This window comes from Rhinoraja longicauda, chromosome 13, assembly GCF_053455715.1.
Source record: "Rhinoraja longicauda isolate Sanriku21f chromosome 13, sRhiLon1.1, whole genome shotgun sequence".
Lineage (NCBI taxonomy): Eukaryota > Metazoa > Chordata > Chondrichthyes > Rajiformes > Arhynchobatidae > Rhinoraja > Rhinoraja longicauda.
In genome coordinates, this window is record NC_135965.1 from 35,230,080 (window position 1) to 35,252,823 (window position 22,744).

Sequence of the window (22,744 nt, forward strand, 5' to 3'; positions counted from 1 at the left end):
CTGAGGATGCGTCCCAGCGCATCCAGAAGATGTATCTTTCACATTGTTGCAAAAGGATCTTTAGGAAAATGTGACCGTGACATAATAGAACATCAAATTTTCTAAAGTTCTACCACACCAATTGAGTCACTTCATGCGGATCAAACTGAAACTAGTCTTAAATCCATACTAAGGAAACTACAAAGGAAACTATTGGTCATTTACCTGTGGTTCACTGGGAAAACATATTTCCTCTTTGTCGGCAGCTTTAATCTAATGCCTTTCATATAATATAATATACTTTCATAACTAACAATGGCACTCGTTGCCTGAATGGGAATGTTGGGATATTGAAATATCTTGTTAAAATGGTCGAAGCTCATTTAGAAGTTCTTCCAAGTGAAACAGAGGTTCACAGGCGCCTCCTCTAGTCTCATCTCCTGTATCCAGTGTTCTCAATGTGGGCTCCTGACCATCGGCGAGACCAAACAAAGACAAGGCAACCGTTTCGCTGAACAATTACACTCAGTCTACAAAGGCCTATGGGATCTCCCAGTTTCGAATGATTTCAATTCCCCTTCCCATTCCCACACTGAGCTTTCTGTCCTGGGCCTCCTCCGTTGCCAGAGTGAGGCCACATGCAAATTGGAGGAACAGTACCTCAAAGTATGCATGGGGAGCACACAACCCAGTGGTCCTGACCCGAAACATCACCTATCCTTTTTTCCCAGAGATGCTGTCTGACTCGCTGTGTTACTCCAGTACTTTGTGTGTATCTTTAAAATTTGACCTTGTACAATTAGTGCAATTCATTTGAATGGAATCATGTGTTTTTCTGCTTTAAACACAAAGATATTTTTTAAGGGGGTTTCATGTGGAAACCCAGAGATGCTAAGAGCAACCCCATGATGTCTGACAGTGGGCCTTCCATTATTGAATGGATCTTCAATATCTTGCTTAATCAGCTGTTTTCTCATGAGCCAGAGTGCAAGAATAATTTATTGACTAGGGCATCATGCTACCTTACTGAACAACACAGTAGGAGTGTTTTTCAGCAGGAAACCATACCTGGGTTATCACTTCAGTAAAGTATTTAAATGTAAAGTCAAGTGAACAAGTAAAACACAGAAATTTAAATTAAAGTGGTATCCATATGCTCGGTAAAAGTGTGAATAAAATTACATGAAAGTAAAACCCAAAAATGTTACACAAATTTATTCGTCTGAAAGTTTAAAAAAATTTACTACTTAATTTCAGCATTAAAATACAAGCAGAGGAACATGGTGTAAAATATTCAGAATTTATCAAACAAAATTGATAGCTGAAATTACTTTTTACAAAGAACCAATTTAAATAATTTATAGTTTTAAAAATAGTTTTAATTTCACTAAAGATGTTTATGCTTTTCACTGCATTTCATTACATATGTATAGAAATTGATTTAAGTTATTTTATGGGTGACGTTTCGGGTCGAGACCCTTCTTCAGACTGATGTCAGGGGGGCGGGGCAAAGAAAGGATATAGGTGGAGACAGGAAGATAGAGGAAGAACTGGGAAGGGGGAGGGGAAGAGAGGGACAGAGGAACTATCTAAAGTTGGAGAAGTCAATGTTGACTTCTACAACTTCAGATAGTTCCTCTGTCCCTTCCCCCCCCCCCCCCCCCATCCCAGTTCACCCTCTATCTTCCTGTCTCCACCTATATCCTTCCTTTGCCCCCCCTAACATCAGTCTGAAGAAGGGTCTCGACCCGAAATGTCACCCATTCCTTCTCTCCTGAGATGCTGCCTGACCTGCTGAGTTACTCCAGCATTTTGTGAATAAATACCTTCGATTTGTACCAGTATCTGCAGTTATTTTCCTACACTCAATTATTTTATTGATCAATTTTCCAATTCCTTCACCCTGCTCGCTTTATCAAAGCATTAATGAATGTTGAGGTTAGTTTTTATGCATTCTGCTCCTCAGCAAGTGGCTGTTCTCACTGGCAATGAAATATTGTTTATTTGACAAAGGAAGTTATTGCAGCTCTCAGCTTCTTCCAACAGAAACACTAAATAAAGATGACCAACTGGATATTTTCCTATCAATTGCCAGGCTTTTTTCTGCCCCCACCACTTTCCAGCTTTCTGCCCCCTACTACATCAGTCTGAAGAAGGGTCCTGCTCCAAAATGTCGCCTATCCAAACCTTTCACAGGTTCTGCCTGACCCGCTGAGTTACTCCAGCACTTTGTGTTTTACTGGAGTGACTTTTTAAGAAGCCCAGCAATATGAAGGAGACCAAAAGATCGTTCAAAAGTTCCTTTTGAAACCTACCATAGAATCTATATACACCATCCTATCAAGTGTGTATTCTAATGTGTAAATATTTATCATCTTCCTTCAGTCTGCCTCAGATTCCTATGCCAATCATTTAACATATTTTCACCTATTTATCAATGTTTCAGCTATTGGAACAATTTTCACCATTTAATTCCTTCATGACTGTGAAAATCCTCTCCATATTTTCATAATATATTTCATATTTTCGTATGAGACGGAGGAGGCCATTGGGCCTTTGAAGCTTACGTCAGCATTCAGCACAATCCCATCAGTAAAACTCGTATTTTCTCATGTAACGTACTCTCTCTGAGCGACCCATCGACTCCACCCGACTCGCATGCCTCACACCTACACCAGAAGCTACATGCAGTCATTAATTAAACCGAGCAGCATGTCAACAGGATGTGAGAGGAATCTGGAGCAACCTGGGATAATCCATATGGGTGTGAGCACTGCACAAAGCCAGCACTCAAGGCCATCTGCAGTCAAAGATGAACAATATCATGAACTAAGTACACATGAATGAAAATCACGTATTGTAATTTAGGTTGGCGTAACTCGCCTTTGGGAGCACATCTTCACTGCAACCTTACATTCCTGGAATCATTCCAGCAGGATCCCTTCAACATTCTTTTTCAGGTTTTTGCATTCTTTCAAAAGTCTGGCACTTAGAATTTGTTGCTTCACCCCTGAGGTGAGCACTCCTGTGCTTTGTATAACGTCACTACGACTTTAACTTCAGTGCGTCGAAGTTGGATTAAATAGAGCAATACTTTTTGCACTGTAGGAAAATAACTGCAGATGCTGGTACAAATCGAAGGTATCACAAAATGCTGGAGTAACTCAGCAGGTCAGGCAACATCTAGGAGAGAGGGAATGGGTGACGTTTCAGGTCAAAACCCTTCTTCAGACTGAAGGGTCTCGACCCGAAACGTCACCCATTCCCTCTCTCTTGGATGCTGCCTGACCTGCTGAGTTACTCCAGCATTTTGTGATATTTTTTGCACTGTACTGTTTGATTTCTGTGTGATAGCTAATACAAAGGAAAGATGTACGATATCTTCCACCAAGTCTGTGATTTGCCTCCAGGGTTTTCCCAGCATCTGGTCTGGTATCGTGCAGGGGAACCTTGGCTTGTGGCACCCAAAGGTAAGTTATGCCAATCTAAATGGCTGTTGTATGATTTTCATTCATGTGCGCTTATTTCATGGATAGCACCAGCCAGGAACATGAATGCATCTGCTTATGCTTTAACTAAAATAGTACAGCTTGGAAGATTCCAACCCATGGAATCCAAAGCTGAGAATCAGTCTCAGATGGTCCCTTGAGTGACTTTCCTGACTTTAGTCCTGAGTTGCACATGGAGGATTAGTTGAAACAATGTATGAAGATGTGGGAGGGAGGGAGGGATAAGATGCGGGGCTTTAGGATGATTCACTGTCATGGGAAATATTTTAATATAACTATATCTGAGACAGGTTCCAAATGTAGTAGTACTTCACAGGCTAGGACCTGGACATGATTTTGCTTTTCAAAGGCGGGTCACCGTGGACCTCAGAAGTGCTGCCGAGGCCTATTCCTTCTTGAGTGACCCATGAATCCACAGACCAAGCTGCAGGGACCAAGATCAGGAAGTAGAAACAACAAACTGCAAATAGTGGTTCACACAAAACGACACAAAGTGCTGGAGTAACACATCGGGTCAGGCAGCATCTCTGGAAAACATGGATAGGTGTAATTTCAGGTCAGGACCCTTCTTCAGACTGATTGTAGAGGAGGAGGTGGGGGGAAGAATGCTGGGAAGGAGGGAGGCAGGACAAAGTGTTGCAAAGAATAGGTGCCCCAGATGAGGGAGGTATTTGATAGGCAGATACTTGGAAGACAGGGCAGAGGACACCACAGACATCAGAAGTACTGCAGAAGTGTGTTCCTTCATGAGTCACCCTTGAATCCACAGACCAAGCTGCAAGGACCAACATCATGAAGTTCCACTCAAGCATGTGGGAAAGAAAAATCAGTCACTTTGCGGGATTTGAACCATTTTACTATTCCCCTTTTTTAAACCTGAAATGAGTTACACAATGCACACAATATGCTTTGTGATTTAATTTCTAAGCTGATTTCTGATTAATTAGCTCTGATTCAAATTATTGTTTCATTTTGCTTTAAAAATGACTGCAGATAACATTTTTTTTTAATTCACTTTTTAGATTCCTCCATTTTGTGCAGTAATTTTGCAATTAATACCCAATTTGTACTACAGAGCTGGCCAAGTTTGAAAGCCTGTTCTCTTTAGATTTATACTGTGCTGTGTTACATTTTGAATCTAAATGGAAATAACATAGGAAGCAAATACTACCTGCTGCAATTGATTGTGAATAATAACAAAGGTATTAGGAAGTATATAGATTGTGAAATCAGGCCAAGATCTATTTATAAACAGCCTGGTGTAAACAGGTGAAGTAACATCGTGGAAAATCCAGAGGTCATGGGTTGCAAAAATTTCCCAATCAAAGAGTATATAAACAGTTGACAGAATCAAAAAAGCACATCAGATCACTGTTGCAACCTCAACATACTCCACAGCAAAGTTATCTTATAAACCAGTGATCAACAATGAACACTCTCAAGAGACTTCTCCCAGCAGTTATGCTCTCATTGATTGTACTGAACATTGTTGGTAATACACTATCAGGTAAGTCTTTAAAATGCCTTTTAACTAATTAGATTTTCAAGAAAGCTATTTACTTGTGCTACATGTATGATTATATTTTTCATTCTTCCAGCTGCAGCATACAGAGACTGCTGTCTCGCTTATTCAAAGAAGCGACTGCCACAAAGATTAATCTCTGGTTATGTGGAGCAAAAATCCAATGAAATATGTGAGATAGATGCAATTATGTAAGTACAAATAAACAATACATTGCTTATGAAAATAGAACAAAACTAAATAACAATTTTCAATTAATAAATCAACAATTTAAATATTTTATAGATTCTACACCGTCAGAGGAAGAGCAGTGTGTGCAGATCCTGGGCACCATTGGGTGAAGAAAGCACTGCATTTTTTGAGGTAAGCAACATAATAATTGACTGATAACATTGAGAAAGCTACAGCAGTGATCTGAAACTTATAAAGTGTTGCCAATCAAGGGTGGATGAGGGTTGCATCCACAATCAAACTTCTGAATATAAATCTGAAAAATATCATTTTCTTTGCAAAGTTGCTGTAAAATATAAACAACTACCAAGTAATATTCGATATTTAGATATTATTGACAGCACTTTTATTGATTTCTTTCATTATAATATTTGAAACTTATTGATCTCTTTGTCTTCCAGCAAAAAGCTGCGAAAAATGTCACAAGATTGAGCCGCGTCTCGAGGAAAGAAGTTGGCTGCAAGAAACTATCCTGCATAGTATCTATGCCCAGAGAATAGAAGTTTATTAAAACTTCCGTAATTTGTATCAATCATAATTGATGTGTAAACCACTTTATTTTTAGTATGTTCCACTGAACTTAATGAAGTAACTTAACTGTATATTTTTATTTAATTTTTTGCTACAACATTCTGGTTGTGAATTAAATGACAGTGATTGTAATATTATCACCTGTGTCAGTCAATCTATGTTTAATTTATTGGAAAGTGAAAGATGCCAAGGAGTATCTCAGAGTTTAAAGTGGCACTGTGTTAAATGCCACCTTTGTGTATTTTTAAAAAATGGCAGCGAATGAAAAATAAAGATATTTATTTCAGATTTCTTCTTCAGTGATTTATTTTATGGGATCTTGTTTGCCTCACTAACGGAAATCTGGTCAATGGTAAACCACTTACATACAGCATTGTCAGCAGAACTGTAAACTATAGCTCATCACAAACATCTTTCCAACTTCATCAGACATGAGATGCAATAAAATAAAGAGCAGGGAGATTGTTCCCATAGTTCAGAATCCCAGGAAAGCCAACTTGAGGGATTCCAAACATTCAACGTGATGTTTCTGGTTTTGCATGCCTAACAGAATTACGACTTTTGAGATCCAGAATGGAACTTTAATAAACTTGGTAAAAGTCCTGCGACAGCTTCTCCAGGTGTCTACATTTAAACTGGTTTCTTGTTTTTCCTGGCACCTGTTCTTCATTTAAGCAAATGCTTTGACCAAAAGGAACAACGAAACTGAGTAATTAAATTGTTCATGACTCATTTGCTAAAGTTGACTTCAGTTTTCTAACTAATCTCAGAAACAGGCATATCATTATTCTCAATGCGGTAAATATTGAAATATCGTATGTTCTCCTGATTTCTGCTTGGATTGAGGTGCCTTAAGCCTTAAAGTTAAAGACCTTTCACCATCCGGCGCGGCCTGGAATGTGGCAAATTCAACAGCCTGCGCGGGTGAAGACGGCAGGGGAACAGAAAAGACATTCTGGTCTTCCATCACAGTGAGGAGGTGACTGGAGGAGACTCACTGTGATGGACGTTTCTTTTTGTTTGGTGTTGGTTTATGATTGTGTGTGTTATTGCTTATTTTTATTGCTCTTATTGTTGGACTGTGGGTAATCTTTTATTTCACTACGTATTTATGTGTATGTGACAAATAAAATTGACTATTGAAGTTCAGAGTCTTGGAGTCATTCAGCACAGAAACCTGCCTTTGGACCTATCCTGGTCATCAAGTGCCCATCTATCCTAATCCAGTTTCCCACCATTCAGGCAATAACTTTCTAATGCCATGGCAGCTATAGGACTCATTCAGATATATCTTTAATATTGTGAGAGCACCTGTCTCTACTACCCCACAGGCAGTGTATTCCAGATTTTACCCAGTCTCTCGGTAATAAAATTGTTCCCCAAGTCTCACTAAATCTCTTACCACTAACCTCTGCTCTTTGGTTATGGATACTTCTGCTGAAGGGAAATGTTATCAATATCTACCCAATCTACTCTTCTCTTTCCACTGGGTGCACTCCCATTTCTCCCACTAGCCCGCCCCCCCCTTTCTATTCTCACCAACCATCCCCTTCTACTCATATCATAGAAACATAGAAACATAGAAACATAGAAAATAGGTGCAGGAGTAGGCCATTCGGCCCTTCGATCCTACACCGCCATTCAATATGATCATGGCTGATCATCCAACTCAGTACCCTGTACCTGCCTTCTCTCCATACCCCTGATCCCTTTAGCCACAAGGGCCACATCTAACTCCCTCTTAAATATAGCCAATGAACTGGACTCAACTACCTTTTGTGGCAGAGAATTCCACAGATTCACCACTCTCTGTGTGAAAAAAACTTTCCCATCTCGGTCCTAAAAGACTTCCCCCTTATCCTTAAACTGTGACCCCTTGTTCTGGACTTCCCCAGCATCGGGAATCTTCCTGCATCTAGCCTGTCCAACCCCTTAAGAATTTTGTAAGTTTCAATAAGATCCCCCCTCAATCTTCTAAATTCCAGCCATTACAAGCCGAGTCTATCCAGTCTTTCTTCATATGAAAGTCCTGTCATCCCAGGAATCAATCTGTTGAACCTTCTCTGTACTCCCTCTACGGCAAGAATGTCTTTCCTCAGATTAGGAGACTAAAACTGTACGCAATACTCCAGGTGTGGTCTCACCAATGCCCTGTACACTGCAGCAGAACCTCCCTGCTCCTATACTCAAATCCCCTCGCTATGAATGCCAACATACCATTCGCTTTCTTCACTGCCTGCTGCACCTGCATGCCTACTTTCAATGACTGGTGTACCATGACACCCAGGTCTCGTTGCACCTCCCGTTCTTGCCACCAAAGTGGATAACCTCACATTATACTGCATCTGCCATGCATTTGCCCACTCACCTAACCTATCCAAGTCACCTTGCAGCCTCCTAGCATCCTCCTCACAGCTAACACTGCCCCCCAGCTTCGTGTCATCCGCAAACGTGGAGATGTTGCATTCAATTCCCTCGTCCAAATCATTAATATATATTGTAAATAGCTGGGGTCCCAGCACTGAGCCTTGCGGCACCCCACTAGTCACTGCCTGCCATTCTGAAAAGGATACGTTTATTCCAACTCTTTGCTTCCTGTCTGCCAGCCAGTTCTCTATCCACATCAATACTGAACCCAATATCCCTCCCTCTGGCCTCATTATTCTCACCTGTTCTCACCTGTTCTCCTCTTATCCTACACACTTTTGCCTCATTTGCATCTCTAGCCTTTGTCAAATCATCGCCCCCCTTGCCTGTATCCACCTATTACTTGCCAGGATTTGTCTTGCCATACTCCCGCCATCCAACATGCTATTGTGCAGTGGAACCTCGGCTTGTGCAGTGACTCTTAAAGGCAAGTTACGCCAACCTGAATGGATCTTCAGTGATTTTCATTCATGCGAGTTTAGTTCATGGATGGCACCAGCCAAAAACATGAATGCACAACCCTTGTGAGGTCTGATTGGGCTTTAACAAATGTGGTACGGCTGAGAAGCTGGGAATCTGTCTCGGTTTGTCCTGGAACAGACTTTCCTGACTGTAGCCCTGAGTTAAACATGGGAAATTAGTTGGAGCAATAAAGAGCATACGTCGGATGTAGGAGGGATGGGTAGGATAAAGAGTTTGATGAATATTCACTGTAGTGGGAAGTATTTGATTTAAAAGCTATATCTCAGACAGGTTCCAAGTGGAGTTGCTCTGCACAGGCTGAGAACTGGTCAGGATGTTGCTTTTTTATGGAGGGACATCGCAGACCTCAGAAGTACTGCAGTGGCCTGTTCCTTCATGAGTGACCTTCAATCCACAGGCTGCGCTGCATGGCCCAAGATCATAAGGTTCCACTCAAGAATGCAGGAAACAAAAATCGGTGACTTCGCAGAATTTGAACGATTTTCCTTTTCCATTTTTTGAACCTGAAGAGAATTATATGACGCACACAATGTGCTTCATGTTTTAATTCCGAAGCTAAATCCTGATTAATAATCTCTGCCTCAAATTATTGTTTACAGCAGATAATTAGAAAAAAATATTCACTTTTAAGATCGATCTGTTTAGTGCAGTGCTGACCCAATTTGTTTTACAGAGCTGACCAATCTTGATTTTCAAGATGTTGAATTACTAATTTTGAATCTAAATGAAAATAACATAAGAAATAGGAGCTTCAATTACTCTTGGGCAGTGAAACATAAGTATTAAAAATCACATAGGTTGTAAAATCAGGCTGTCAAGATCTATTTATAAACACTCTGATGTAAGCAAGTAAAGTTCCAATAGAGGAAATTCCAGGCGTCACGTGTTGCATTTATCTTGTTACAAAATTTCCCAATCAAAGACAATAGACAATAGACAAAAGGTGCAGGAGTAGGTCATTCGACCCTTCGAGCCAGCACCACCATTCATGTGATCAAGGCTGATCATTCTCAATCAGTACCCCGTTCCTGCCTTCTCCCCATACCTCCTAACTCCACTATCCCTAAGAGCTCTAACTAGCTCTCTCTTGAATGCATTCAGAGAATTGGCCTCCACTGCCTTCTCAGGCAGTGAATTCCACAGATTTACAAGTCTGACTAAAATTTTTTTTTCCTCATCTCCGTTCTAAATGGCTTAGCCTTATTCTTAAACTGTGGACACGGGTTCTGGACTCCCCCAACATTGGGAACATGTTTCCTGCCTATAACATGTCCAACCCCTTAATAATCTTATATGTTTCGATAAGATCCCCTCTCCTCCTTCTAAATTCAAGTGTATACAAGCCTAGTCGCTCCAGTCTTTCAACATATGACAGTCCCACCATTCCGGGAATTAACCTAGTAAACCTGCATTGCACGCCCTCAATAGCAAGAATATCCTTCCCCAAATTTGGAGACCAAAACTGCACACAGTACTCCAGGTGCAGTCTCACTAGGGCCCTACACAACAGCAGAAGGAACTCTTTGCTCCTATACTAACTCCTCTTGTTATGAAGGCCAACATTCCATTGGCTTTCTTCACTGCCTGCATCCTTTCAGTGACTGATGCACTAGGACACCCAGATCTCGTTGTACGTCCCCTTTTCCTAACTTGACACCATTCAGATAATAATCTGCCTTATTATTCTTACCACAAAAATGGATAACCTCACACTTATCCACTGCATCTGCCATGCATCCGCCCACCTAATAGATCTTCCTCACAGCTCACACTACCACCCAGCTTTGTATCATCTGCAAATTTGCTAATGGTACTTTTAATTCCTTCATCCAAGTCATTAATGTATATTGTAAATAGCTGCAGTCCAGCACCGAGCCTTGCGGTACCCCACTAGTCAGTGCCTGCCATTCTGAAAGGAACCCATTAATCCTCACTCTTTGCTTTCTGTCTGTCAACCAATTTCCTATCCATGTCAGTACCTTACCCCCAATACCATGTAATCTAATTTTGCCCATTAATCTCCTATGTGGGACCTTGTCGAAGGCTTTCTGAAAGTCGAGGTACACCACATCCACCGGCTCTCCCCTGTCAATTTTCCTAGTTACATCCTCAAAAAAATCCAGAAGATTAGTCAAGCATGATTTCCCCTTCGTAAATCCATGCTGACTCGGAACGATCCTGTTACTGCTATCCAAATGCTCTGCAATTTCGTCTTTTATAATTGACTCCAGCATCTTCCCCACACTGATGTCAGACTAACTGGTCTATAATTTCCCATTTTCTCTCTCCCTCCTTTCTTAAAAAGTGGGATAACATTAGCTACCCTCCAATCCACAGGAACTGATCCTGAATCTATAGAACTTTGGAAAATGATCACCAATGCATCCACAATTTCTAGAACCACCTCCTTAAGTACCCTGGGATGCAGACCATCAGGCCCTGGGGATTTATCAGCCTTCAGTCCCATCATTCTACCCAACACCATTTCCTGCCTAATGTGAATCTCTTTCAGTTTCAAGAGTACATAAACAGTTGATAGGATCCCAAAAGGACATCAGATCTCAGTTACTACCTCAGCATAGTTAACCTATAAACCAGTGATCAGCAATGAACACTCTCAAGAGATTTCTCCCAGCAGCTATGCTCTCATTGATAGTACTGAACATGTTTGGTAATTCGCCAACAGCAGGTAAGTCCCAGAGATTCTTTTTAATTCATTCCTACTAATTAGATTTGAAAATATATACTTGATTGTGCTACAAGCATGACAATATTTTTTTCACTTTTCCAGCTGCAACATTCGCAGACTGCTGTCTCGCTTATTCAAAGAAGCCACTGCCACGAAAATTGATCTGTGGTTATGTAGAACAAAAATCCAATGAAACATGTGAGATCGATGCAATTATGTAAGTAACTATCAACAATACATTACTGATGAGCATAGAACAAAAGTTATTACAATGTTCAATTAATGGATCAACAATTTAAATATTTTATAGATTCTACACCATCAGAGGCCGAGCAGTGTGTTGAGATCCTGAGCAGCATTGGGTGAAGAAAGCACTGAATCTTTTGAGGTAAGACTAAGCAACATAATAATTGACTGATAACATTGAGAAAGCTACATCAGTGATCTGAAATTTATGAAGTGTTGCCAACATTTGGGGGGCATGGTGTTGCAGCAGTAGAGTTGCTGCCTTACAGCGCCAGAGACCCGGGTTCGATCCTGACCATGGGTGCTATCTGTGCAGAGTTTGTCCTTTCTCCCCATAAGCTGCGTAGGGTTTCTCCGGATGCTCCGGTTTCCTCCCACACTCCAAAGGCATGCAGGTTTGTAGGTAATTGGCTTGGTAAAAAATGTAAATTGTCCCATGTGTGTGTAGGATAGTATTAGTGTGCGGGGATCGTTGGTCGGCGTGGACTCGGTGGGCCGCAGGGCCTGTTTCCGTGCTGTATCTTCAAACAAAACTAAACTAAACTAAACAATCAAGAGTAGATGAGGGTCGCATCCACAATCAAACTTCTGAATGTAAATCTCAAAAATATTATTTTTGCTAAGTTGCTGTAAAATTCAAACGACTCCTCAGTAATATTTGATATTTAGAAGGAATTATTGACAGGACGTTTTCATTGATTTGTTCTTGTTATAATATTTGATTATTTGAAACTTGGATCCAGAGCAAGCAAGATCATGAGGGACCCCTGCCACCCCAGTAACGGACTGTTCCAGATGCTACGATCAGGCAAACGCCTCCGCTGTCACGCTGTGAAAACGGAGAGGATGAGACGGAGCTTCTTCCCACAGGCCATCAGGACTGTCAACTTTTATAACCCCAGAGACTAAATTTTTGTCGACACTTTTTGTGCTATGTTTAGTAACTTATTAACTTTATTTATATGCTGTAACTGTAATTCTTTTTGTGCACAACCCGCAGGCATTGCCACTTTCATTTCACTGCACATCGAGTATGTGTATGTGACAAATAAATTTGACTCGACTTGACTTGACTTATGGATCTCTCTCTGTCTTCCAGCAAAAAGCTGAAAAAAGTGTCACAAGATTGAGCCGCGTCTCAAGGAAAGAAGTTGTCTGCATTTAGCTAGATTTATTTCACGAAACCTTCCTGCAGAGTATCTATGCTCAGACAATAGAAGTTTGTTAAATCTTCCATAATTTGTATCACTCACAATTGATGTGTAAGCCATTTTATTTTTAGTATGTTCTACTGAACTTAATGAAGTAACTTAACTGTATATTCTTATTTATTTTTTGCTACTACATACTGGTTGTGAATTAAATGATGGTGATTGTAATATAATCACCTGTATGTGTGTCAGTCAATCTATGCTTGATTTATTGGAAAGTGAAAGATAGAGTGGAATATCTCTGGGTTTAAATATCACCGTGTTGATTGCCACCACTGTTTATACTCAATGTCAGAGAATAAAAAATAACGATAATTATTTCAGTTTTGTTCATCAGTAATTTATTTTATGAGATTTTGTTTGCCTCACTAACAGAAACCTAAACAATGATAAAACACTTACAGCATTGTCACAAGACCTCAACACACACACCTTTCCAAGTTCATCAGTCATGAGATCAGTCATTATGCCAACCTAAATGGATCTTCCGTGATTTTCATTCATGTGGTTCATTCATAGATGGCACCAGCCAGAAAGATGAATGCACAGCCCTTGCGAGGTCTGATTAGGCTTTAACAAATGGGGGTTCAGCTGAGATTTTGTCTCAGATAGTCCTGGAAGTGACTTTCCAGACTGTAGCTCTGAGTTGCACATGGGAGATTAGTTGAAGCAATGAAGAGTGTATGTGAAATGTGGGAGGGATGGGTAAGATGAGGAGCTAAAGGAAGATTCACAGCAGTGGGAAGTGCTTGATTGTAACTATTTCTGAGACATTTACAAGTGTAGTACAACTCAACAGGCTGAGACCTGGTCAGGATGTTGCTTTGTTTATGGAGGGGAATCTACAGACCTTAGAATTACTGCAGAGGTCTGTGTTCCTTCATGAGTGACCTTCAATCCACAGACCACACTACAAGGACCAAGATCATGAAGTAGAAACAACCAACTACAGATGCTGGTTTACACATAAGGACAAAGTGCTCAGCAGGTCAACCAGCATCCCTTGAGAACATGGATAGGTGAGGTTTCTAATGTAACACCACTTTTTAAGAAAGGATGGAGAGCGAAAACAGGGAATTATAGACCAGTTAGCCTGACATCGGTAGTGGGGAAGATGCTTGAGTTAATTATTAAAGATGCATTTGGAAGGCAGTGACAGGATTAGTCAAAGTCAGCATGGATTTGTGAAGGGGAAATCATGCTTGACTGATCTTCTGGAATTTTTTGTGGATGTAACAAGTAGAATGGATAAGGGAGAGACAGTGGATGTGGTGTATCTGGATTTTCAAAAAGCCTTTGACAAGTTGCCACACAAGAGATTAGTGTGCAAAATTAGAGCACATGGTATTGGGGATAGGGTATTGACATGGATAGAGAACTGGTTGGTACAAAGAGTAAGAATTAACTGGTCCTTTTTAGAATGGCAGGCAATAACTAGTGGGTGCCACAAGGCTCGGTGCTGGGACCCCAGTTATTTACAATATATATTAACGATTTAGACGAAGGAATTAAATGTAACATCTCCAAGCTTGCGGATGCCACAAAGCTGGGTGACAGTGTGAGCTGCGAGGAGGATGCAATGAGGATGCATGGTGATTTGGATAGGTTGGGTTAGGGGGCAGATGGATAGTAGATGCAGTATAATGTAGAGAAATGTGAGGTTATCCACTTTGGCGGCAAGAACAAGAAGGCAGATTATTATCTGAATGGTGTCAGATTAGGAAAAAGGGGGGGTGCAACAAGACCTGGCTGTCCTTTCACATCAGTCACTGAAAGTAAGTGTGCAGGTACAGTAGGCAGTGAGAAAGCAAATGGCATGTTGACCTTCATAGCGAGAGGATTTGAGTATAGGAGCAAGGAGGTCCTATTGCAGTTGTACAAGGCCCTGGTGAGACCGCACCCGGAGTATTGTGTGTAGTTTTGGTCTCCTAATTTGAGGAAGGACATTCTTGCTATTGAGGGAGTGCAGCATAGGTTCACCAGGTTAATTCCCAGGATGGCAGGACTGACATATGATGAAAGAATGGATCAACTGGGCTTCTATTCACTGGAATTTAAAAGGATGAGAGAGGATCTTATATAAAATTCTTAAGGGATTGGAAAGGATAGATGCAGGCAACATGTTCCCGATGTTGGGAGAGTTCAGAACCAGGGGTCACAGTTTAGGAATAAGGGGTAGGCCATTTAGGACTGAGATGAGGAAAAACATTTTGCACGCAGTTGTGAATCCGAAGAATTCTCTGCCACAGAAGGCAGTGGAGGCAAATTAACTGGATGTATACAAGTGAGAGTTAGATTTCACTCTTAGGGCTAACAGAATCAAGGGATTATGTGGAAAAAGCAGGAACAGGGTACTGACTCTGCACGATGAGCCATGATCATATTGAATGGCGGTGCGTACAGGCTCGAAAGGCCGAATGGCCTATGCCTGCACCTACTTTCTATGCTTCTATGTTTCTGGTTGGGATCGTTTTTCAGACTGATTGTGACAGAGAAGAAAGCTGGGAAAGAGGAGAGGCAAGGCAACAGGTGGCAGGTCGTAGAAGGACATGGGTGAGGGAGTTATTTAGAAACACCCTGATGTCATCAGGTAAACTGACGTAGAAGAAAACACAAAGAGGTCATGGGAGGCATTTCCTCGTTTCAAAAAACTTCCCAATCAAAGAGTATATAAACAGTTGACAGAATCCCCAAAGCATATCAGATCTCAGTTACTACCTCAACATACTCCACAGCAAAGTTATCTTATAAACCAGTGATCAACAATGAACACTCTCAAGAGACTTCTCCCAGCAGTTATGCTCTCATTGATTGTACTGAACATTGTTGGTAATACACTATCAGGTAAGTCTTTAAAATGCCTTTTAACTAATTAGATTTTCAAGAAAGCTATTTACTTGTGCTACATGTATGACTATATTTTTCATTCTTCCAGCTGCAGCATACAGAGACTGCTGTCTCGCTTATTCAAAGAAGCGACTGCCACAAAAATTGATCTCTGGTTATGTGGAGCAAAAATCAAATGAAATATGTGAGATAGATGCAATTATGTAAGTACAAATAAACAATACATTGCTTATGAAAATAGAACAAAACTTATTACAATTTTCAATTAATAGATCAACAACTTAAATATTTTATAGATTCTACACCGTCAGAGGAAGAGCAGTGTGTGCAGATCCTGGGCACCATTGGGTGAAGAAAGCACTGCATTTTTTGAGGTAAGCAACATAATAATTGACTGATAACATTGAGAAAGCTACAGCAGTGATCTGAAATGTATAAAGTGTTGCCAATCAAGGGTGGATGAGGGTTGCATCCACAATCAAACTTCTGAATATAAATCTGAAAAATATCATTTTCTTTGCAAAGTTGCTGTAAAATGTAAACAACTACCCAGTAATATTTGATATTTAGATATTATTGACAGCACTTTTATTGATTTCTTTCATTATAATATTTGAAACTTATTGATCTCTTTGTCTTCCAGCAAAAAGCTGAGAAAAATGTCACAAGATTGAGCCGCGTCTCGAGGAAAGAAGTTGGCTGCAAGAAACTATCCTGCATAGTATCTATGCCCAGAGAATAGAAGTTTATTAAAACTTCCGTAATTTGTATCAATCATAATTGATGTGTAAGCCACTTTATTTTTAATATGTTCCACTGAACTTAATGAAGTAACTTAACTGTATATTTTTATTTAATTTTTTGCTACAACATTCTGGTTGTGAATTAAATGACAGTGATTGTAATATTATCACCTGTGTCAGTCAATCTATGCTTAATTTATTGGAAAGTGAAAGATGCCAAGGAGTATCTCAGAGTTTAAGTGGCACTGTGTTAAATGCCACCTTTGTGTATTTTTAAAAAATGGCAGCGAATGAAAAATAAAGATATTTATTTCAGATTTCTTCTTCAGTAATTTATTTTATGGGATCTTGTTTGCCTCACTAACGGAAACCTGGTCAATGGTAAACCACTTACATACAGCATTGTCAGCAGAACTGTAAACTATAGCTCATCACAAACATCTTTCCAACTTCATCAGACATGAGATGCAATAAAATAAAGAGCAGGGAGATTGTTCCCATAGTTCAGAATCCCAGGAAAGCCAACTTGAGGGATTCCAAACATTCAACGTGAGGTTTCTGGTTTTGCATGCCTAACAGAATTACGACTTTTGAGATCCTGAATGGAACTTAAATCAACTTGGTAAAAGTCCTGCAACAGCTCCTCCAGGTGTCTACATTTAAACTGGTTTCTTGTTTTTCCCTGGCACCTGTTCTTCATTTAAGCAAATGCTTTGACCAAAAGGAACAACGAAACTGAGTAATTAAATTATTTATAACTCATTTGCTAAAGTTGACCAGTTTTCTAACTAATCTCAGAAACAGGCATATCATTATTCTCAATGCGGTAAATATTGAAATATCGTATGTTCTGCTGATTTCTGCTTGGATTGAGGTGCCTTAAGCCTTAAAGTTAAAGACCTATCACCGTCCGGCGCGGCCTGGAACGTGGCAACTTCAACAGCCTGACCGCGGGAGAAGACGGCAGGGGAACAGAAAATACATTCTGGCCTTCTATCACAGTGAGGAGGTGACTGGAGGAGACTCACTGTGATGGATGCTTCTTTTTGATAAGATCCCCTCTCCTCCTTCTAAATTCAATTGTATACAAGCCTAGCGGCTCCAGTCTTTCAACATATGACAGTCCCACCATTCCGGGAATTAACCTAGTAAACCTGCATTGCACGCCCTCAATAGCAAGAATATCCTTCCCCAAATTTGGAGACCAAAACTGCACACAGTACTCCAGGTGCAGTCTCACTAGGGCCCTACACAACAGCAGAAGGAACTCTTTGCTCCTATACTCAACTCCTCTTGTTATGAAGGCCAACATTCCATTGGCTTTCTTCACTGCCTGCTGTATCTGCATGCATCCTTTCAGTGACTGATGCACTAGGACACCCAGATCTCGTTGTAGGTCCCCTTTTCCTAACTTGACACCATTCAGATAATAATCTGCCTTATTATTCTTACCACAAAAGTGGATAACCTCACACTTATCCACTGCATCTGCCATGCATCCGCCCACCTAATAGATCTTCCTCACAGCTCACACTACCACCCAGCTTTGTATCATCTGCAAATTTGCTAATGGTACTTTTAATTCCTTCATCCAAGTCATTAATGTATATTGTAAATAGCTGCAGTCCAGCACCGAGCCTTGCGGTACCCCACTAGTCACTGCCTACCATTCTGAAAGGGACCCATTTATCCTCACTCTTTGCTTTCTGTCTGTCAACCAATTTCCTATCCATGTCAGTACCTTACCCCCAATACCATGTAATCTAATTTTGCCCATTAATCTCCTATGTGGGACCTTGTCGAAGGCTTTCTGAAAGTCGAGGTACACCACATCCACCGGCTCTCCCCTGTCAATTTTCCTAGTTACATCCTCAAAAAAATCCAGAAGATTAGTCAAGCATGATTTACCCTTCGTAAATCCATGCTGACTCGGAACGATCCTGTTACTGCTATCCAAATGCTCTGCAATTTCGTCTTTTATAATTGACTCCAGCATCTTCCCCACACTGATGTCAGACTAACTGGTCTATTATTTCCCATTTACTCTCTCCCTCCTTTCTTAAAAAGTGGGATAACATTAGCTACCCTCCAATCCACAGGAACTGATCCTGAATCTATAGAACTTTGGAAAATGATCACCAATGCGTCCACAATTTCTAGAACCACCTCCTTAAGTACCCTGGGATGCAGACCATCAGGCCCTGGGGATTTATCAGCCTTCAGTCCCATCATTCTACCCAACACCATTTCCTGCCTAATGTGAATCTCTTTCAGTTTCAAGAGTATATAAACAGTTGGCAGAATCCCAAAAGGACATCAGATCTCAGTTACTACCTCAGCATAGTTAACCTATAAACCAGTGATCAGCAATGAACCACTCTCAAGAGATTTCTCCCAGCAGCTATGCTCTCATTGATAGTACTGAACATGTTTGGTAATTCGCCAACAGCAGGTAAGTCCCAGAGATTCTTTTTAATTCATTCCTATTAATAAGATTTGAAATATATACTTGATTGTGCTACAAGCATGACAATATTTTTTTCACTTTTCCAGCTGCAACATTCGCAGACTGCTGTCTCGCTTATTCAAAGAAGCCACTGCCACGAAAATTGATCTCTGGTTATGTAGAACAAAAATCCAATGAAACATGTGAGATCGATGTAATTATGTAAGTAACTATCAACAATACATTACTGATGAGCATAGAACAAAAGTTATTACAATGTTCAATTAATGGATCAACAATTTAAATATTTTATAGATTCTACACCATCAGAGGCCGAGCAGTGTGTTGAGATCCTGAGCAGCATTGGGTGAAGAAAGCACTGAATCTTTTGAGGTAAGACTAAGCAACATAATAATTGACTGATAACATTGAGAAAGCTACATCAGTGATCTGAAATTTATGAAGTGTTGCCAACATTTGGGGGGCATGGTGTTGCAGCAGTAGAGTTGCTGCCTTACAGCGCCAGAGACCCGGGTTCGATCCTGACCATGGGTGCTATCTGTGCGGAGTTTGTCCTTTCTCCCCATGACCTGCGTAGGGTTTCTCCGGATGCTCCGGTTTCCTCCCACACTCCAAAGGCATGCAGGTTTGTAGGTAATTGGCTTGGTAAAAAATGTAAATTGTCCCTAGTGTGTGTAGGATAGTATTAGTGTGCGGGGATCATTGGTCGGCGTGGACTCGGTGGGCCGCAGGGCCTGTTTCCGTGCTGTATCTTCAAACAAAACGAAACTAAACTAAACAATCAAGAGTAGATGAGGGTCGCATCCACAATCAAACTTCTGAATGTAAATCTCAAAAATATTATTTTTGCTAAGTTGCTGTAAAATTCAAACGACTCCTCAGTAATATTTGATATTTAGAAGGAATTATTAACTGTAGGATTATAACATGGTGGTTGGCTGTATTGAGGAACCAAGTACGGAAAAGGCATGTTGAGTTCTTGAACTATGCAATGAGAAATGGTTAATGTGTACAGGACGGAGGCTGGAAGACATACTATGAACCCATAGAGGTGGGCTGTACAGGCTTTGCAGGACACTCATTCTGCAAAGTCTTCAACTTGGGCATTATGAGGCTGGCAAAGAAGAGGGCCATTCAATCCGCAAGCGAAGCCGCAGAGAAAGCCACTTGGTGGCTTTGGATTAAGAGGGCTGATCCGTGGGCAGTTGCTGCTGGGACGCAAGTCGGGGCCTGATCAACCCCGGCTGGGCTGCCTGGGCGAGGGTGTCTGATGTTATGAGACCCGAAACACCCCATGACCCCAGGTCACATCACTGAGGATGCGTCCCAGCGCATCCAGAAGATGTATCTTTCACATTGTTGCAAAAGGATCTTTAGGAAAATGTGACCGTGACATAATAGAACATCAAATTTTCTAAAGTTCTACCACACCAATTGAGTCACTTCATGCGGATCAAACTGAAACTAGTCTTAAATCCATACTAAGGAAACTACAAAGGAAACTATTGGTCATTTACCTGTGGTTCACTGGGAAAACATATTTCCTCTTTGTCGGCAGCTTTAATCTAATGCCTTTCATATAATATAATATACTTTCATAACTAACAATGGCACTCGTTGCCTGAATGGGAATGTTGGGATATTGAAATATCTTGTTAAAATGGTCGAAGCTCATTTAGAAGTTCTTCCAAGTGAAACAGAGGTTCACAGGCGCCTCCTCTAGTCTCATCTCCTGTATCCAGTGTTCTCAATGTGGGCTCCTGACCATCGGCGAGACCAAACAAAGACAAGGCAACCGTTTCGCTGAACAATTACACTCAGTCTACAAAGGCCTATGGGATCTCCCAGTTTCGAATGATTTCAATTCCCCTTCCCATTCCCACACTGAGCTTTCTGTCCTGGGCCTCCTCCGTTGCCAGAGTGAGGCCACATGCAAATTGGAGGAACAGTACCTCAAAGTATGCATGGGGAGCACACAACCCAGTGGTCCTGACCCGAAACATCACCTATCCTTTTTCCCCAGAGATGCTGTCTGACTCGCTGTGTTACTCCAGTACTTTGTGTGTATCTTTAAAATTTGACCTTGTACAATTAGTGCAATTCATTTGAATGGAATCATGTGTTTTTCTGCTTTAAACACAAAGATATTTTTTAAGGGGGTTTCATGTGGAAACCCAGAGATGCTAAGAGCAACCCCATGATGTCTGACAGTGGGCCTTCCATTATTGAATGGATCTTCAATATCTTGCTTAATCAGCTGTTTTCTCATGAGCCAGAGTGCAAGAATAATTTATTGACTAGGGCATCATGCTACCTTACTGAACAACACAGTAGGAGTGTTTTTCAGCAGGAAACCATACCTGGGTTACCTCTTCAGTAAAGTATTTAAATGTAAAGTCAAGTGAACAAGTAAAACACAGAAATTTAAATTAAAGTGGTATCCATATGCTCGGTAAAAGTGTGAATAAAATTACATGAAAGTAAAACCCAAAAATGTTACACAAATTTATTCGTCTGAAAGTTTAAAAAAATTTACTACTTAATTTCAGCATTAAAATACAAGCAGAGGAACATGGTGTAAAATATTCAGAATTTATCAAACAAAATTGATAGCTGAAATTACTTTTTACAAAGAACTAATTTAAATAATTTATAGTTTTAAAAATAGTTTTAATTTCACTAAAGATGTTTATGCTTTTCACTGCATTTCATTACATATGTATAGAAATTGATTTAAGTTATTTTATGGGTGACGTTTCGGGTCGAGACCCTTCTTCAGACTGATGTCAGGGGGGCGGGGCAAAGAAAGGATATAGGTGGAGACAGGAAGATAGAGGAAGAACTGGGAAGGGGGAGGGGAAGAGAGGGACAGAGGAACTATCTAAAGTTGGAGAAGTCAATGTTGACTTCAGATAGTTCCTCTGTCCCTTCTTCCCCCCCCCCCCTCCCATCCCAGTTCACCCTCTATCTTCCTGTCTCCACCTATATCCTCCCTTTGCCCCCCCCCCTGACATCAGTCTGAAGAAGGGTCTCGACCTGAAATGTCACCCATTCCTTCTCTCCTGAGATGCTGCCTGACCTGTTGAGTTACTCCAGCATTTTGTGAATAAATACCTTCGATTTGTACCAGTATCTGCAGTTATTTTCCTACACTCAATTATTTTATTGATCAATTTTCCAATTCCTTCACCCTGCTCGCTTTATCAAAGCATTAATGAATGTTGAGGTTAGTTTTTATGCATTCTGCTCCTCAGCAAGTGGCTGTTCTCACTGGCAATGAAATATTGTTTATTTGACAAAGGAAGTTATTGCAGCTCTCAGCTTCTTCCAACAGTAAACACTAAATAAAGATGACCAACTGGATATTTTCCTATCAATTGCCAGGCTTTGTTCTGCCCCCACCACTACTCCAGCACTTTGTGTTTTACTGGAGGGACTTTTTAAGAAGCCCAGCAATATGAAGGAGACCAAAAGATCGTTCAAAAGTTCCTTTTGAAACCTACCATAGAATCTATATACACCATCCTATCAAGTGTGTATTCTAATGTGTAAATATTTATCATCTTCCTTCAGTCTGCCTCAGATTCCTATGCCAATCATTTAACATCTTTTCACCTATTTATCAATGTTTCGCTATTGGAACAATTTTCATCATTTAATTCCTTCATGACTGTGAAAATCCTCTCCATATTTTCATAATATATTTCATATTTTCATATGAGACGGAGGAGGCCATTGGGCCTTTGAAGCCTACGTCAGCATTCAGCACAATCCCATCAGTAAAACTCGTATTTTCTCATGTAACGTACTCTCTCTGAGCGACCCATCGACTCCACCCGACTCGCATGCCTCACACCTA

General features: G+C 40.7%; 2 protein-coding genes and 1 pseudogene across 2 annotated transcripts; all 3 read left to right on the forward strand.

The window, feature by feature from the left end:
• Positions 1-4,886: 4,886 nt before the first annotated feature.
• Positions 4,887-5,673, forward strand: LOC144599229 (C-C motif chemokine 20-like). The gene is made up of 4 exons (XM_078409985.1): positions 4,887-4,995; positions 5,087-5,201; positions 5,296-5,373; positions 5,643-5,673. Exons 1-4 carry the CDS (start codon positions 4,917-4,919, stop codon positions 5,671-5,673), a joined length of 303 nt encoding a protein of 100 aa, XP_078266111.1. The 5' UTR covers positions 4,887-4,916.
• Positions 5,674-11,289: 5,616 nt separating this feature from the next.
• LOC144599231 (C-C motif chemokine 20-like) lies at positions 11,290-12,747 on the forward strand (annotated as a pseudogene).
• Positions 12,748-15,535: 2,788 nt separating this feature from the next.
• LOC144599230 (C-C motif chemokine 20-like) lies at positions 15,536-16,409 on the forward strand. Its single transcript, XM_078409986.1, has 4 exons — positions 15,536-15,672; positions 15,764-15,878; positions 15,972-16,049; positions 16,319-16,409. Exons 1-4 carry the CDS (start codon positions 15,594-15,596, stop codon positions 16,347-16,349), a joined length of 303 nt encoding a protein of 100 aa, XP_078266112.1. The 5' UTR covers positions 15,536-15,593; the 3' UTR covers positions 16,350-16,409.
• The last annotated feature ends 6,335 nt before the right edge of the window (positions 16,410-22,744 follow it).

Excerpts from the sequence above, each read along its gene's own strand:
- LOC144599229 (XM_078409985.1), top strand. The coding sequence starts at position 4,917 with ATGAACACTCTCAAGAGACTTCTCCCAGCAGTTATGCTCTCATTGATT. Across the intron at positions 5,202-5,295 it reads TGTGAGATAGATGCAATTAT|ATTCTACACCGTCAGAGGAA; the intron begins GTAAGTACAAAT and ends AATATTTTATAG. Across the intron at positions 5,374-5,642 it reads AAAGCACTGCATTTTTTGAG|CAAAAAGCTGCGAAAAATGT; the intron begins GTAAGCAACATA and ends TTTGTCTTCCAG.
- LOC144599230 (XM_078409986.1), top strand. The coding sequence starts at position 15,594 with ATGAACACTCTCAAGAGACTTCTCCCAGCAGTTATGCTCTCATTGATT. Across the intron at positions 15,879-15,971 it reads TGTGAGATAGATGCAATTAT|ATTCTACACCGTCAGAGGAA; the intron begins GTAAGTACAAAT and ends AATATTTTATAG. Across the intron at positions 16,050-16,318 it reads AAAGCACTGCATTTTTTGAG|CAAAAAGCTGAGAAAAATGT; the intron begins GTAAGCAACATA and ends TTTGTCTTCCAG.